The sequence below is a fragment of the Halichoerus grypus genome, chromosome 11 (assembly GCF_964656455.1).
Source record: "Halichoerus grypus chromosome 11, mHalGry1.hap1.1, whole genome shotgun sequence".
NCBI lineage: Eukaryota > Metazoa > Chordata > Mammalia > Carnivora > Phocidae > Halichoerus > Halichoerus grypus.
Genome location: NC_135722.1, coordinates 32,250,546 through 32,269,218, shown reverse-complemented (window position 1 = coordinate 32,269,218; position 18,673 = coordinate 32,250,546). Strand labels below are relative to the sequence as shown.

The 18,673-nt window shown below is 37.6% G+C and overlaps 1 protein-coding gene across 1 annotated transcript in view; it reads left to right on the top strand.

Annotated features, from left to right (window-relative positions):
* The first annotated feature begins 388 nt into the window (after positions 1-388).
* Positions 389-18,673, top strand: part of ANO3 (anoctamin 3) — a 272,413-nt gene continuing 254,128 nt past the window's right edge. The window contains exon 1 of the mRNA XM_078058286.1: positions 389-596. Within this exon, the coding sequence (XP_077914412.1) occupies positions 551-596 (46 nt within the window). The 5' untranslated portion in view covers positions 389-550. The remainder of the gene's footprint in view (positions 597-18,673) is intronic.

The window sequence follows — 18,673 nt, the reverse complement described above, 5'->3', positions numbered from 1 at the left end:
TATATTCGAGTTTAAGAGGGAAAGACAAAAACGTCTCTCCATCTGCTCTTGCATTCCTCTCAGAGGAGAGATCAGCTTTGCCCTTCTGTAAGTGCCAGTATTTACAGACTAACTTTTAGGAAATCAAAACTGTGCCCCGATATAATAACCAGCCTCAAAACTTGAAAAAGAGGTAATTACTTAGTGGCTCCAGAGATTTGCTCGGATTTATTTATAGTCGCTAAGAAAAGTCCTCCCCTCCCTTGCCGGGCAAACCCAACGCAAAGCCCACCCACACTGCGGCACTGGACGCTCTGGGGATGCGAGGTTAATTCCCCGAGTAGCCGCTAAGGGGAGCTGGACGCTGGACCGCCCTCCGGCGTTGCCATAACAACGGTGGGCGCGCAGCCTTAGGAGCAAAGTGCCAGCTAAAGCAGGTGTTGGATTGCAGCGCGCTCGCGGAGGCTCAGGGATTGTGTGGAGCCCGGGAGCCTCTCAGAGAGTCTGGCTGCTATTCCTCCGCCTCCCTCTCGGACAGCTTCCGAACCCAGCGGGGACGCACAGAGTGAAAATGGTCCACCATTCAGGCTCGATTCAGTCCTTTAAACAGCAAAAAGGTCAGTTGGAATCTTGGCCCCCCTCCCTAAGGGCGTCACGTCCCCGTCTGCATGCCCTTGCAGTTGTGTAGGAGCATCCTTTCCAGGCTAATGCGACGCAGAGGTGGAGAACTCTGTGAAGTTAAAAAAAAAAAAAAAAAAAATGTTCTTTTCTTTTTTTTTTTTTAATGCTTCTTTACTCTGCATCCAAGATGAGTCTGATTTCTGAGCCTCCGCACGGTCCCAGGGAGAAGTGGAATTCGTCATTTCAGGGACTTGATTTAATGTATTATCTCTGCTAAGACTGTTTCATTGCATTGCAGTAAATCAGCTTAGTAGGGGTTGTTTTACCAGCCCAATAGTGCTCTGAGGTTTGAGGACAGAAATACTGGACCATGTTTGCCCCAGTCTGTGATTCAAATGGCTAAGAAGCTTCACATGAACAAATCTCTTATTTGAGATGCCTTTACACAGTCCTAGATAAATGAATTTATGGAGAGTTCCAGAAGTTGGCCTGTTGAAAGGGCTCTGAAACTTTCTTGGAAAACTTAATTTTGCCCCCGTCCTATGTTTCATTCTGTGTTTCAAGCTTTTGTTATTGTTGGTAGATTCCTCTCCTAGGGGCTTTGTATTATCTCTCTTAGCTTCTCCTTCAAGTTCCTCCCTGGATGCAGTGGTATGAGTCCCTATGTTCATAATCAAATCAAGAAATATCCCAAGTTATCCTCACTCTTTGGTCCTTATTCGCTATTTTGTTGAAAAGTATTTTTCTAGAGCATGTTTGCGTTTGGAGTTGGTCCAAAACATTTATTAAATAACATAATTACCATTTTATTGAATTAATAATGGTGATGGTAATTATGCCACAGCTGACCCTAAGGTACCTAAGATATGTGAATTCTTGAATGGTAACTTGGCTCATTCAGAGTGAAGTGAATATTTACTTATGTTATTATCTATATTCTGTCTGTCCATCTATCTATCTACAGTCAACAGTTGTTTCTATGTAGATCTTTGACTTTTTTAAAGCAAAATCTGGATGGACATCCTAAGGATAATTTAGTAGGGATTCCTGCATTAGGCAGAATATGGGACTCAGTGAGCTTCAAATTCCATAATTTTATACTCTGTTACAGTCCAAGTTCTCTAGGTTCTTTAAAAAATTTGTTGAAATTGGGAGTGGGGTGAGACACTGTCTGATTAGACAAAAATTTAACATAATGTGCAATTCCACATCAAATTTAAGTGTTCCAAAGAGAATTAAATTGTTTCAAGAGGTCATGTTCTCTTTAATCATTATTTTAAACACATGTACACTTTCAGAATGAAGACAAAGATGATAGGAACTTTACCCCAGCTTAATACAATTAATAGTCTTCTCTGATGCGTGGCTATAAGTGACTCATTTCTGGAACCTGGAACCTTGAAATGGTCCCCACACAACTTATTATGTATGGATACATATTTTGTTTTTAAAAGCTAACAACTGCCAATTTAAGGACCACCTGTGATTGCTCAAAGTGGGCTATAAAAATTATACAAATCGTAGTTTTTCATATTGTCCAAAAACATTTGGTTTCCTTTATGATGCATTATGAGCCATTTATTTTCAAGTCTTTTACTTTTTGGCACAAAAGGCAACTTTAGCAGAAGGATAAATGTGGAGAGGAGGAGGGATAGGAAAAGAAGCACCAATAAAGTGGTTCTGGTTAATTGTTTCTTAACCATGAATGGGCATTCCAAAAAGACATACCAAACTGAGGATTAGCTACTTTAATCTTTCAAAGAAGAAGCAAAATAAGATTTTAGATGCTTTCTGACCCAGGAAGCATGAGACAGAATGCTTTTAGGGGTGCTTTTCACCATAATATTAACCTGAAAACTTCACATTAAAATGGAGAATATGCTGGAGCTCTGGAGTTATAATTGCTAAGCTCGCCTTTGTAACTAGCGTAACAACCTTGAGCAAAGTGTTTAATTTCTTTGGACTCTGCTTCCTTGAAAAGGTTGAACTCCTGACCCCTACAGGCTTTTTGATTTCTCTTTCTCTGTTCCTTGGGGAAGGGCTGGTGGCAGTGTGAAAGCAGAGATAATTTCTTCCTGAGCCAAAGAGGAAAGCCCTGCTTTTAGTTCACAAGAAATAATTTAGGGGCGCCTGGGTGGCTCAGTCGGTTAAGCGTCTGCCTTCGGCTCAGGTCATGATTCCAAGAGTCCTGGGCTGGAACCCCTTTTCTTCTTCCTCCTCTGGGCTCCCTGCTCAGCGGGGAGTCTGCTTCTCCCTCTGACCCTCCCCCCTCTTGTGCTCTCTCTCTCCACCATCTCTCTCTCAAATAAATAAATAAAATCTTAAAAAAAAAAAAAAGAAATAATTTAGCTGAGTAACCCAGTTTCTGGGGATGACTTTTTGTTTTAATCAAATGAAATTAATATTTGTTTTTTTATTTTTATTTCAATTTTATAATACCTAGAAGGAGCATGAGGTATTCAGAAAACACCCTTATGGTAAGACTTAAAAAATGTTCACCATCACTTGAAAAACAGACACACTCTTTTAAATTCTCAGCAAGCCAGGAGACGTTTCCTTCTATGAGAACTATGTAGTAATCAATCCCTGAGCCAAATTCCCTCACTGATATTACTCAGCGTTTTTCAACAAGTCGATAGAGATGTCAGAATCGTTATCTGTAAAACCAAATTTCTCCATTAATTTAATCTGTGATCTTCATTTTCAGCCCTGGAATTTAATTCTACATATTCTACTTACAAGTTTTGTTCTTTAAGATCTCCAAGCTTCAGTTACTTCCTCTGTGAAATGAAGATAATATCTATATTGCGAAGTCCTAATGTGTTCAGCAGTTTGGCACACAGATTGGGGCTCATAAATATAGTGAATAATTAATAATAATAATAATAATGATAATGATAATTACTCTTCTTCCCAGGCCCATCTGCCTTTTTGTTGACTACTTAGTAAAAAAATGCCCTCAGCAGTTCCATTATGTTGTTGCCCTTTATTTTACTTTGTCTCACTTTTGTTATTTTGGGGTATTTTTAAGGAAAATGAGACTCCAGACCATCTAAAGATTCCTTACAATAGTCTTGAGTTACAATCACAAACTACCCAACTTGGGACGCCTGGGTGGCTCAGTCATTAAGCGTCTGCCTTCGGCTCAGGTGATGATCCCAGGGTCCTGGGATCGAGTCCCACATCGGGCTCCTTGCTCAGTGAGGAGCCTGCTTCTCCCTCTCCCTCTGCTGCTCCCCCTGCCTGTGCTCTCTCTCTCTCTGACAAATAAATAAATAAAAATCTTAAAAAAAAAACTACCCAACTCCTATGCCCATTTCTTGGGAAAGCCTCTCAAAAACTCCCATAGAGGGGCACCTGGGTGGCTCAGTCGTTAAGCGTCTGCCTTCGGCTCAGGTCATGATCCCAGAGTCCTGGGATCGAGCCCCACATCAGGCTCCCTGCTCCGCAGGAAGCCTGCTTCTCCCTCTCCCACTCCCCCTGCTTGTGTTCCCTCTCTGGCTGTCTTTCTCTCTGTCAAATAAATAAAAACCTTTAAAAAAAAAAAAAAAAAAAAAAAAACTCCCATAGAATAAGTTTAGATATTCATTTCATAATTTCAAAATTTCACTGCAAATCAAATGTACTTACTCACGCTCCATTCAACCAATATTTACCAAGCTCTTGCCGTGTGCCAGGCAGGGTACTTAGCAATGGCATTGCCAACAACACTCTCATTCTTGAACCTATTACTGCAAAAACCTTCTTCAGGGAACTTTATATAGTAGGAAGTCTGAGAGGTTTGCTAAACACAACCTTTATGCAAATTATAGGAAACTCTGCATTTTTCTAGGAAGATGTTGACATTTTTGTTTATTGACAACGCCAGTTAAGTTTTGTTTTCTGAAGAGACCTACATATATTTTTAATTTTTTATATTTTTAATTTTTTATTCCACTTTAATTAAATTTTGCATTGTTTTATTAAGAGGCTTAATAAATTAGGAAGTAAAATGGGAGAATTCCGGGGGCAGAGCATTCCACAGTTTGTTTATTTCTGAAGTCTCAAGGGTACACCGGAGTGTGTTACGCTTACTGAGAACTGGGAGTGTGTGTTTGCCTTTGCCTTTGCACATATTGGAGGAACACATTAGCTGGCAAGTCAGCAGTGATATCTGGTGAAAGTCCAACTGTGCTTCCCAGCCTGGCTTGCTCTGTTCACTTGATTTAGGATGGATTCATGTGTCATGCAAAAGTGGGCAAAAAAAGGACAATGTGAGTTCTGGCTTCTGGTGGCTGTTATTTACCAATACAGCCAGCAAGACTTTCAGGGAAACCATAGGTCACATCAAACACAGCCTGTCCTAAAAGGCTTGGGCTTAATGGGATTAGCTGAAGCTGTTAAGTGATTCATCATTATTCTAAGGGACATTTGGTTAAACATGAAAAGAGTGTTTTTAATAATTCCATGGAATCAAACACCTCCTACTCAAAAAGTGGTTTAATCATAATAATAATCTTTACACACACATGGGAATCTGCAGACCACAAAGCACTTACATTCTCTTTTTTTCAAAATAAATTACTTGCTATGGCAGGTACCCACCTGTAAAGCTTCTCAGCAACCATCCTGCTTTGTGTCCAGTTCCCAGTTCACAATACCCTGAAGGGACATTGTTGGGGAAAATACCTAGTTTCACAATCTCTGATATCCACTGTGTAAGTCCCGTTTTCCTCTCACTCATATCTTTAGGATCTAGAACATTCCTATGCTCTTCCCCTGGTAAAACCAGGAAAAAAATATGAAGCCATTTATATACTGATAGAAATGCATTCACACATGTGTACTGACTCTCCCTGGTATTTTGACAGTTGATTCTTTTATTTATGACCGAAGAGAAGGCATTGCCTCTTGTTAAAATAATTCCTGCCACATAGGAGAAAAAAAAGTTGGGGGAAAATATTTCAGGGTCAGAAACTGTACTTTTCTCAGGCTGGTACTGAATATCAGCCTGATCATTACAAAGGATTGGGCATCGAATCTAAATGAGAACCCCTCAGGTCTTCTACTCTGTCTTAATTTCCACCTTTCTCTTTCTTTACTTCCTCAGTAGATTTCCTACATATTTACAACTCTAGTTCCCCAGTGATAATCTCCCAGTGAGGAGAGCCCAACTATGAAGAGAATGTAGAGATATTTCAATCCAAATAGAAAACACATATGTCTGGGACCATTTCTTTAAAAATGCTGCATACCTCAAATGGCTCAGAAGAAATACTGTGTCACTTCAAAGTAAATGATGACTTTGAATTAGCAAAAATAGTATAGAATTTGTGATAAATAGATATCCTCTACTTAGGAATGAAGAGAAGTGATAACATTTAAAAGAAATTCCATCCAAAGTAATTATAAGATAAAAATATGAGTGTTTCGAAGCTATCTAGAAGTTCGGTTATCCAAAACATCACATTTCTCGAGGATTCTAAAGAGCTGAAGTCTTCATGTGAAGCTAGGATTTAACATTCTACTCTGCCCATAGATGTTACTGAAAAAAGAAATATTGGGGATTGGTAATTATATAAACCAACTTCTCAGAAGAACCTCCTGAGAGGTTAAAAAAAAAAAAAAAAGCCTTTTTCTGTTTATTATTTTAGTATTTTACAATTACATAGATGTTTAGAAAATATTAATGTAAAATTTGTAGATCAATGTTAAATAGGTGTACCTTGATGAAAAGAGCATGGACTCAAATTCCCTGTGATTGAATTCTGTCACTATCTCTGTAACTTGGGAATTTACCTTTCCTGAGCCATAGGTTCTTTATCCAAACCCATGGGTGGTAATCGCTACCTCTCAGGATTGTAGGGGAGGATAATGATAACACCACCACCAAAACCACCAGCAGCAGCAAATACAGTGTGGTACTACTCTTGCCCACTGTCCCCAACACTTAAAAGTACACTCCATTATTTGATGCTCACTAAACCTTTAGTAGTTAGATGTATCATTTTTCCTATTTCCAAGGTGAGGGAATTGAGGTTTAGGTGTTATATGCATTAACTCTTAATGAGTGGTAGAACTGAGGGGTGAACACAGCCCTCCCTGGCTCCAAGGTCCACCATCTAATTGTTCTACATTCTGTAGGGAGGCCTACTTGCTGCAAGTTCTCTGGAGGACAGAAAAACTGAAGCAGCTGGAAGGCAGCTCACTCCCATTTGATGTCCACCATGGTTGTCTGTAGCTTGTCCTCTGGTTTTCTCTCTTCTCTGCAAAACTATCAGAGTTCAAGGCAGATTTCTGTGATTTCTGAGCTGTATCATGGGTAGCTCACTGTTCGTTCTGTGGCCTCAGTAAAATGAAAACTTTAGACAGAATAATGTTCATGATACCTTCTGACTCTAGAGTTCATCAGAAGTTAGAGAAGGATGAAATAATATTCTAGCAGGCAGTACAACCAGCCTGCCTATCCCTTCATGTCGCTGCCTTACCTGCTAAACTAACTGCACTGCAAAGCAGCAATTACTTTAAATTCTGGTTGGTTCCAACCCAGCAGGCATGTGAGAAACCAGCACCAGCTGTAGGACCCAGGATCACCAAAACCCAGGTCCCTATATTCACAGCCTCACTGGGACTGAGACCCAGTTGGCCTTGGAGGAGAGACTTCCCTGTGCATAAAAGTGGGTGGACATGAAAACTGTTTTGCAAATGCACTGTATTAGTCTTGGTACACTTTTTATCATGACATTTCTAGAAAGTTAATAGGCTGACCAAAAGACATCTGTCAACTCTTAAAATTGTGCATGTGTGTGTATATATATGTAAATATATTTATTTATATATTTATATGCTTATAAATATGTATTTACATATATTTAATGTGTATATAATATATATTAAAGATTTTATTTATTTACTTGAGCGAGAGAGACAGAGATAGTAACAGAAATGGCAAGAGTGAGTGATCACAAGTGGGGAGAAGGGAGAAGCAGGCTCGATCCCAGGACCCTGGAATCATGACCTGAGGCAAAGGCAGATGCTTAAGCAACTGAGCCACCCAGCCACCCCTTAAAAATTGTATATATTTTATATTTGGCTCTGGAGCACTATTAGCAACAGTTTAGCCAGGGGGAGAGGGGTCAGACTTTGCAGATGTATGCACAAGGTCCACTTTAAACCGAATTCCCATCACTCAGTGGTTATCTCGAGCAATTTGTTCCATCTGCCTTAGCTCATGTCTTTCAATTATAAGATCTAAATTTTCAAGATCTAAAGAATCACCTGGAGTTCTTGTTAAATGCAAATTCTTCAGTCCTTCCAGATTAATAATCTCATCTCCCTCCAGGGGAGGAGATTAGGAATCTGTGTCCTTAGCAAACATGCAGCCTACAGGGTTCTAACAACTGAGCCCATGAGAAGCAATTTTATAAAATAATAACTATGTAAGCACTTAATGAGATAATGAATTAAAGTGTGTGGGCTACAGCAGGTTGTAAATAGGTGTTCTCTATTATTAGTAGAGGTGAACTGTGATACACTTAGCTGAATATATGCATTTAGTCCTATGAAAATATAACTTTAGTGTGTTTCTAATATTAACTACGGTCCCCTAATCCTTCCTTTTTAAGGTATGATGAAGTTCCTAAATGGCAGTTACTGCCTTGTCTCATTCACTGGACACTTCAGTAAAGGAGTTATAAGACTTGTAGAGAAGAGCCCTCAGACCTTGCCTTTAGTTGTTCTATCTTGACCCTTATAAATACCTCAAATGCTGTCAATTCCTTATATTTGCGGTAGGTATTTTCGGTCCTATTTTTTTTTTCTGCATAACTTTTTGAAAAATAAGGGGGATTTAGTGAATACCCTCCCATAATGAAATATCTCACAGTGGGATCTTAAAAATACAATACATGGTAAAAGTTTATAGTTCTTCTTGACTTATGTATAGGGAAGATGTACATTAGGTTTGCGGTGTTTTATTTATTTTTTTAAATAATTCACTGTCATTATTTAAAGTCATAGTGAAAAAAGCACTATGGGAAATAATAAGCATAATATGGAATCACAGAACTGTGGTCAAATCTTAAGACTGTTCACATAGTGATCACGGGCAAGCTAATTTCAATGTGTTTCAATTTCTTTACTTATGAACTCTGAATAAGTGCTATTATTAAATGCATATTCTTTGCCAGACACTATTTAAAGTGTTTTGCTTATAGTATCACACTTAATCTTCATAAAGAGACATATCCATTACTGTAATTTCACAGATGAGGAAACTGAAGGACAGAAAAGCTAGCGTTCAAGGTCACACAAGTAGGAGTGGCAGAGCTAAGGTAGAAGTGTCATGAGGATGAGCAATTCTGTATGGTTAGTTCCTCCTACAGGGATTGCTTAAATAGTAGGCTCAATACTTGGTGACTAATGTTTTTGTAAAACACTAATAGCTCCCTATCCTAACTTCAGATCAATGAGATTAATGATTGTGCATTACTCAGCACAGGGTTTTTCTCTTTACCTACGTAATCTCTACTATCCACTTGGTTCTATCAACATTGCCCAAATCATTTTTCAAATAATTCTCCCAAAGTTTAGCTGATCGCAAAGATTCAACTTCTTTTCCCTTTTAGGTAAAGTGACTTTAATTCACTAATATTAGCTCAACTCAGACTTTTTCTAATAGACATCAGAACATATTTTAGCTGTGAACTGGTGGATCTTAACAGACACAGAGGTATACCTGCAGCCAGTGTTACCCTTAGAGTCTACTTGCCTAAAATGACCTTGACTACTGACTGAACATAGCAACCCAGGACAGCCTCAGACTTAATGAGAGAGGTGAGTGGTTAAGAACTTGAGTGGAGATGTCAAGCCGCTTGGATTCAAATGATGCTTCTTGAGGCCTCTGGGTAGCTCAGTCAGTTGAGCGTCCAGCTCTTGATTTGGGCTCAGGTTGTGATCTCAGGATCCTGGGATCGGCCCCAAGTGGGGCTCCATACCTAATGGGGAGTCTTCTTGAGGATTTCTCTCCCTCTGTCTCTGCCACTCCCCTGCTCACGTGCTCTCTCTCTCTCTCTCAAAAATAAATAATTAAATCTTTAAAAAAATTACGCTTCTTAGGATTTACAATGTAGATTTTGCCAATATTTTTACTTCTCTAAATTTCCCATATTCTCCTATGTAAATTGGGACTGGTAGGGTTGTTTAGGGGATGACTTGATTTAGTGTATACCAAAAAATAAGACATATACTAATCTGACTCTCTCCTTTTTTGCTACTTTTTCTGATCTTAAGTAGTCCTAAGACATTCCAGTACAATTTATGTTTGTGGAATAAATAGTCCTACTAAACATAGGTCAGGAGAAGTCAAGTTTAACACCTTTTCCTTACAGTCCAGTACTTAGGCTGATTTCTTTTTATCATGTTAAATCTATACATTTCAACACAACAAGGTATAAATTTAGAAAACAGAATCATCAAAAAATAATTCACATAATTGTTAGTCTCTGAGTTTGTATTTACTTCTGATATAGCATTAGTAATTTTTGATCATTTATGATATTTTGCTTACCAAATGATAGATATTCATGAAATGAAAGTATAAAACATGACAACTAAAAAGAATTTTATATAGATAGGGTTCAAATTACATCTTTCTCTTCACCATATTTTGTATATTATAAAATATATTATGGACTACTCTAATAAGAAAGAAGTATCTTTCAGATGTCAGTCATTGACGGTATATAAGAAAATGGGGGGGTAAAACAGTAAATTCAAATTTCCTTACTGAGGAAAATAGTCTTTTAAAATACTACCTTTGGTATAATGCCTCCTTTGGAGCACTCATATTTTGAATGATGCTTTTCTAGTTCTCACACATTGCTCCAAGACAAGTGAGTTGGTGGTATGTACCACGTTGAACAGCTTGCAATTAGTCATAGCTCTTACCAGATGTGAAGAAATCACCCACTCACAGGCACTTATACCCATTTAGACAACAGTACTCTAGAATTTGAATCACATGTAAGCAGTTACTTTAGTCCATAGTCCATATAAAATCATGTTTTGCAAAACTTAATTTTATACTCTCTAAAAACACTGTATAACTAAATAATGAATGTATACATGAGAATATTCTATCTAAATATAATGTTTGAGACCTAATTCTTATAATTTTCTTCATATAATTGGAGTCCTGTGTGGTGCTTGAGTACTGCATTATCTTTAAGAATGGCATGATTTGATATCAAAAAGTAGAAAAGGGGGCGCCTGGGTGGCTCAGTTGGTTAAGCGACTGCCTTCGGCTCAGGTCATGATCCTGGAGTCCCTGGATCGAGTCCCGCATCGGGCTCCCTGCTAGGCAGGGAGCCTGCTTCTCCCTCTGACCCTCCCCCCTCTCATGTGCTCTCTCTCATTCTCTCTCAAAAAAAAAAAAAAAAAAAAAAAAATCAAAAAGTAGAAAAGGGATGGGGAGATTTTGAACTTTTCTCTGCTTCAGACCCGATCTTGAAAAACAACCCTTCGTTGCCAACTGGAAATGTGGCAATCAAGGCTTCTTTGAAATTCTCTGATATTCCTTCCTTCAGCCTAGTTAAAAATCCTTGATGTGAATGATACTCAATAGATATAAAGCTTAATATATTTGAATTTTATTTCTGCCAAGAATATTTTGTCAGATTTAAATCTATTTAACTGCTCAGTAAATGAAAAGATGTTATCATGTGTTCACTGAACACTTTTAAAGATACCTGTCTTCAAGCATGGAGGGTTTGTAATCGAGCTTGCTGTGGATGGCTCATCACTGCGTACTTGATGTGCATTAATTCATCTAATTCTCTCAAAAATCCATCAAAGAAGGTACTACCCACTCCATTTTACCGTAAGGAAATTGAGGCATAGTGTGACAGATAGTTTACTTAATAACATAAGATGAGCATTTAGTAATGTAAGACAGGTGTTTAACAGAGCTAGAATTTGAACCAGCAATATGGCTGCATATCTTGTTCTCTATAGAGGTTTTACCACAGTGGCTGAAAGGAGCTGATAAGAGTTCAGAGCCTACCGTGTGTCCGTCAGTGTGCTAGCCATTGTATGTATGTTCTATCACATAACTCTTATATTAACACCTTGAGGCAAAAGTCTGTTTCACAGATAAGGAAACAGACTGGGAAGTTAAGGAAATTGCCCATGGCCACATTACTAATATGTGGCAAACATGAGATTAAATCCCATAGACTTGCTAGTGTACCATGAGATACATTAGGTTTAGGGAGAGTAGCTTCTTTCTGCCATTAGTTACCCTGAAAAAAATTGCATTAGGAAGAATAGCATATTGATGAATAGTTATGATAAACATTTCAGGATATGATCTTTGTATGTCATGCAAAGTGGAAGGATTACGGCCCTTTTTGAAATTCACTCAGTTACAAGATACAACAGTCTTTCAGAATTGCTGTTACAGCTTATATCTCACTTTTTATAGGGTGGTGACAATCTATGAAGATTTTCTTACTGTCTGAGAGAGACTCCCTTCCATTCTCATGCTGTTATAAACCACCTTCTCCAAGAATACCCATTCCCTTTAGTGTATCCTCTATTCTGCCCTCTCAAATCTGGATTTTAACGTTTGTTGTTATTTCACCTGGATGTGAATATTGAGTCCTATGTTTGTACTGGAATGGGAAATGACAAGGGACCAGGAATCATGATGCAGCATATCCTAGGCGCCACAATTACGTGTTTTGGCAAATACTTACAGAAGACCTCTTATGTTCCAGGCACTATGCTGAACATTGAAAATACAACATTCAATAAAATTGGCCATCTGCTGAGGAATCTCTGCTAAAGTTTATGTTCTTTTCCATTGATACCTCTGTTGAAACACTATAAGTATCTCTCAGCCTTTTTATTGAAGAAATAACTGGCTGTCATCAGTTGGGACACCTGCTTTAATCATAAAAGTACTCCTGTGGTCAAGGAATCACTTAAAATTTTGAAAGGAAGCAAGAGAGCTTTAAGAACAGCTACAGTCAGCCTTGTCCTTGGGATAATTCCAGGGAGCTGATCCAGCATTTAAATCCAAATGTGCTGCCTATATTAATGTTTTGGAAATATTTTTATTAAAATTTCCCTGATTTTTATAAGGAGGTAATATAAGATGGTAGTTGCATACAGAAGCTTCAACTCCTTGCACTGTCGATGCACGCATGCAGTATTTTTACTGCGTAGAGCAGAGAAGGTATCTGTCTTCTGAATGATCATTCCCCCTCTTTTGTGCAAGTGAAAGCCTGACTTCAAAATACTTCTTTAGATGGCATTCCTAGGACAGAGTTCATGTGGAAATGAAATCTTTTTGTCAGACTTGTTATAGAATCTGGAATTCATCTCTACCTATACCCATGGTGAGAACAAGTTGGTATCACTTCTTTTATTCTTCTGCTGTAATTTGTTCTTCCCTCTTCCCTCTTAAGGACAAGGTGGCACATTTTTCTACTTTAAAAAAAAAAAGATATTTATGTATTTATTTATTTGAGAGAGAGAGAGCACGAGCAGAGGGGAGGGGCAGAAGGAGAGGGAGAAGCAGATTCCCCACTGAGCAGGGAGCCCGATGTGGGGTTCAATCCCAGGACCCTGAGATCATGACATGAGCTGAAATCAAGAGTTCGATGCTCAACTGATTGAGCCACATAGGTGCCCCAGACATTAAACTCTTGACCTTTTATTCATCATATATTTATGGTTAACTCTTCTGAGTTCCTGAAGACCAGGTTTTGAATGACTGCAATTATAACAAAATCACTCATTTATTCATATTTCAATTAATTTACTCATTCAGTGATTTTACTAGACACTGTGGAAAATACAAGGGATTTAAAGAAAAAAAAAATCAGAAGGGGCCTTTACTCTCCAAGATCCGGTCCTAACAAGGAGAGAGCTGGGCAAACAGGTCTCAGGGAAGTGTGAGAACACTGATGACATGCAACCAAAGGACATGGAAATAGGAGAAGGAGCTCTAACCTAAGATGAGGAGATACGTTTTCAGGAGAAGCTTGTGGTTGCTCTTATGAAATCAACGGGTTTTGCTTCTTTCACTTCATTTTAAAACTTATTACCAAGGAGGGCCTGTGATTGTTAAGTAAGCACAGGGAAATGTTTATGAGACTCTTAGAAAGGAAATCATGGGCTTATTATTATTATTAGTGGATTCTTATGTTAATAAGAGATACTGTTTAGTTGATTAACTTAGACACATTGTTATACTCACTCCCAACTCAGGGAATTTATTTTGATTCATAACATGCACTTAATTCTAAATCAGTGCATCATTTTAGTACCAGTTACAAAATTACCTTAACATAGCTTAGAGTTTGGTCCTTGAAGTTGAGCTTAAAACTACATTTAAAATTAGGGGTGCCTGGCTGACTCAGTTGGTAGAACACGTGACCCTTGATCTTGGAGTTGATCTTGAGCCCCATGGTGGGTATAGAGATTACTTAAAAATAAAATCTTAAAGGGGCGCCTAGGTGGCTCAGTTGGTTAAGCAACTGCCTTGGGCTGAGGTCCTGATCCCGGGGTCCTGGCTTGGCGGGGAGCCTGCTTCTCCCTTTCCCTCTGCCTGCTGTTCTGCCCGCTTGTGCTCTCTCTCTGTCAAATAGATAAATTAAAAAAAATCTTTAAATAGGGGCGCCTGGGTGGCTCAGATGGTTAAGCGTCTGCCTTCGGCTCAGGTCATGATCCCAGGGTCCTGGGATCGAGCCCCACGTCTGGCTCCTGGCTCGGCGGGGAGCCTGCTTCTCCCTCTCCCTCTGCCTCTCCCCTGCTCATGCTCTCGCTCTCTCTCTGTATCTCTGTCTCAAATGAATAAATAAAATCTTTAAAAAAAAAAAAAAAAAAAAATCTTTAAATAAATAAAAAATTTTAAAAATCTTAAAAAAAAACTACATTTAAAATTTAAAATCCAAGTTTAGATATTCCTTCTGTGACCTACTTAAAATAAAAAATGGTAATATATTAGTTCTAATAATGTCTTACACTTGCAAGACTGTTTATAGTATTTAACTCAAAAATATGATAGAAGGATCATGTAATACTCATACACACCTCGAGTACATGGAATTATTGTTATTTTTAATAAGCATTTCATTTGCCCTAATAACTGGTACTATTCAGTAGGAATCCATCCTTACTGATATAAGCCATGTGAGGAATGAGAATTTTTTAAAGAAACTAATAAGCCAGTGAAGAAAAAAATCTTTAGTGTTTGTGAGAGCCCTGATAGTAACAGAAACCAGTAGTTAAGAATAATGACTTATTTTCTTATTAGAGCAAATGTTCTTCTGGCAACGCCCACTTTACCTTAGAATGTCATTAAATCTGAAAGAAAGAGAGAGGGGAATAGAGTAGAATGCAAACAAAAGAAGGCATAGAGGGGGGACAAAAAACAACAAGCAGATGTACCTGAGTGGAGAAACCCCCAAAGCAACCCAAAATGTCAAAGCCAGTTCACTGTTCATACCAAGAACCCAATTTCCAGACTCTTTTAGAAGGACTGTGGGTGAGAGTAAAAGCCATGTCCATTCTCCTTTGGGAGGTGTGAGTGAGGCTGATCAGCAGGGGGTGACCCATCAACATAGGGGGGTGGGGTGGGTCCTGCATGAGTGCAGATCTGTCACCTGCTGGTCTAGGACCTGTTACCAACTCCAGCTGCCCACCAGGTCTGAGTAGGCTGCTTAGCAGGAAGTGGATCTGTGCAGTTTATTTGCACATGGCCTAAATTAAGAATTGTTTTCCAATATTCAAATAACATGATCATTGTAGAAAATTTGGAAAAACATTATTACCTTAAAAAATTGTGCCTGTTAAAACATTCTACAAATTTTGAAATAATTAGATTCTGATTTTCTAGTTTATCATTATTTAGGGTTAGTTTATTTACCATTTTTCTAGTTTATCATTACTTAGGCTTAATTTTATGTGTAGGTACATCCATGTCCAGTTTTTTTTTTTTTTTTTTTTTACAAGTTTCTCATTTTGGGGAGATATATATATATATATATATATATATATATATATATATATTCCCAATTGAAAAGAGTACAACTTTGTGATTTCTTTTTTCAGAAAATACAGATTTATTCGTGGAAAACATTCTCTTGATACCTTCATATGTGAATGAAAACTTTTTGATGCTAGGATACTTAGGAGTAGTTTTCCCTAAATATTGTAACTTTTAACTGCAGAGTGCATCTTTTTTCAGCCCAGGGAATTTATTGTAGCAATGCTTTAATTACTATTTTGGATTCTTTCAAACTTGCATCTTTATTTAACCATCATAATTGATTGTATAAACTCACCTTCCAAATCAATTTTTCTTCCCTTTATTGTCACTTTTCCCCTCTATATTCTGATAATGCTGTTTAAGATTCTCTTTTCTACCAATGACTCAGTCTTTCCATGGGTAGATTCCATTCTTTATTTCTTCAAAAAGCATTTTTAATATCAACAACAAATTACTAACCCTAAATTATGTCTTTATTTTACCCAGCTCTGTTTTCATTTTGATGCATTGTAACATAATTTTTTTGAGAATTCGTTTTTATTTAAGGGGAAATTGCAGATTCTGTCTATATTTTCTTTGTTTATTGTAGCATATCTTATTCAAAGTTTTTCTCTTCTGAAACCTTTGAGACAGATTTCTTCTTATATTGCAAAAAAAAGAAACATTTCATTAGTCTTATAACTTAATTTCTAATCCTCCTCCTTGAGGAAGGAGACATCTATATAGCCAGGTGTTTAACCCAAAGCAGTTTGAATGGATTTCCCATAATCACTACTAGTTTACCACCTTCCAGTTAAGTCTTAAGGTGGATGACTGCTCTCAGTTTGCTTCCCGGTTCAGTGCCCTAGAACTTTTCAGATGACCTGCAGTGGGTCTTTAGGCAGACTCTATAGGTGCTCATTTTTAAAAAAGTGTTTATTCAGTCAGCTCTGCCTCTGGCCACATTTATTAATGAAAATTTCTGTTTTGGCCTGGTTTCTACTTTAGGCACATTGTGTTTTGTTTAATTCATTTGTTTCTATCTCCTCCTGTATCAAGAAAAACCCAGTAGGATCAGTGAAAAACTCCACTTCCAATTGTTTTTCTGTTTGGAATGGACACACTTGCCCTGGGCTATAGCTTTTCATCTGTTAATACCTAGAGATGAAGGATATCAGTTTCTTAATCTGCCCTGTCCACTTGGCTTTGCTTTTCCAGACAAGGGATAATAGTGAACTCAAACCAAAATCCCTTCAACTTTCTTGCAGCAATACAGCACCAAAGATGACTAGACATCTTTATTTAATCTGGCTTTGTCTATTCCATAATTCTTTCTAGTTTCTAGCATTGAGGTAGGAATGAAGAATCATCCATATATTTTTTCACGTTCTCTTCCTCTCATCTCTTTGGCCTTTGGGGTGGGGGGGGGTGGTTCAGAGAGGGAATTAGTCTTTAACAAGCAACTTCCCCAGAATTCTCTGAGAAATTTAATTGAAAACTTTACCAATATATGGATTATATTTGTCAAAATGGATGTGCCTTGTCCTTTTTTTTTTTTCGTTTTCTTTAATGCTCCCTGGATTTTATGTTTAGTATTTCCTTTGCTTTCTGTCTTTGCTATATTAAATTTAGTTTGCTGGTTTTCAATTTCAATGATTTGGAAGGTATATATTCTGTTTTAAATTTTACTAATGGTCCAACCTGTGTTTGCTGTTCAGTAAATATTGGATCATTCACACATTCCCCCCTTCATTATCTTGATTACATTTGCCCATCCAAGAAATTTTTCCATAAATTTGAAACTGTTCCAGTTTTTAAATTTCTCTGTAACTAAACCTGTCTACTTTCCCTACTTCCTTGAACATAATCACAATGAATTCTAATTTTCTGGTACTTGCTGCTCATTCCAGTTGCTGAGTTAACATTTTCTCATCATGTATTCTTTGATCTCATAGATTAATAATTATTTATATTTTTTATTCTTATTTTAGTGGAATTCTGGGAAAGGTATACAAGTGATAAATGTTTGTGGTACATCTTTTCTTATTGAATGGATAACATGATATCTTTGTGCAGTGACAATCTTGAACAAGTATCAGTTGCATACCCAGTGAAGGTTCTGCATTGACATTGGTCTTGGAAATGACCTTTTAAATTTAACACCAAAAGCAAAGGCAACAAAAACAAAAACAAGCCAGTGGGACTACATCAAACTGAAAGCCTTCTGCACAGCAAAGGAAATAATCAACAAAATGAAAAGGCAGCTTACAGAATATGAGAAAATATTTGCAAATCATATATCTAATGAGGTTAATATCCAAAATATATGAAGAACTTATATACTCAATAGAAAAAACTCTAATTAAAAACTGGGCAGAGGAACCGAAGAGAGAGTTTTCAAAGGATGATGTACAGATGATCAACAGGTATGTGAAAAGGTGCTCAACATTATTTATCATAGGGAAATACAAATCAAACCCACAATAAGATATCACCTCACACCTCTTAGAATGGCTATTATCAAAAAGACAAGAAATAACCAGTGCTGGCAAGGATATGGAGAAAAAAAGAACCCATGTGCACTGTTGGTGGGAATGTAAATTGGTGCAGCCACTGTGGAAAACAGTATGGAGGCTCCTCAAAAAATTAAAAATAGAACTACCACATGATCCAACAGTTCCATTCCGGGGTATTTATTCAAAGAAAAAAAAAACACTAACTCAAAAATATATTTGTACGTCTATTTCCATTGCAGTATTATTCACAATAGCCAGAACATGGAAGAAACTTAAGTGTCCCTCAGTGGTTGAATGGATAAAGTGTGGTACACACACACACACACACACACACACACACACACACACACACACACACAGGAATATTATTCAGCCATGAAAAAGGAAATTTAGCAACAGCATGGATGGACCTTGAAGGCATTATCCCAAGTGAAATAAATCAGACAGAAAAAGACAAATACCATATCATCTCACTGATATGTGGAATTTTAAACAAATGGAGCCCACAGATACAGAGAACAGATTTTTATTTCCAGATGCA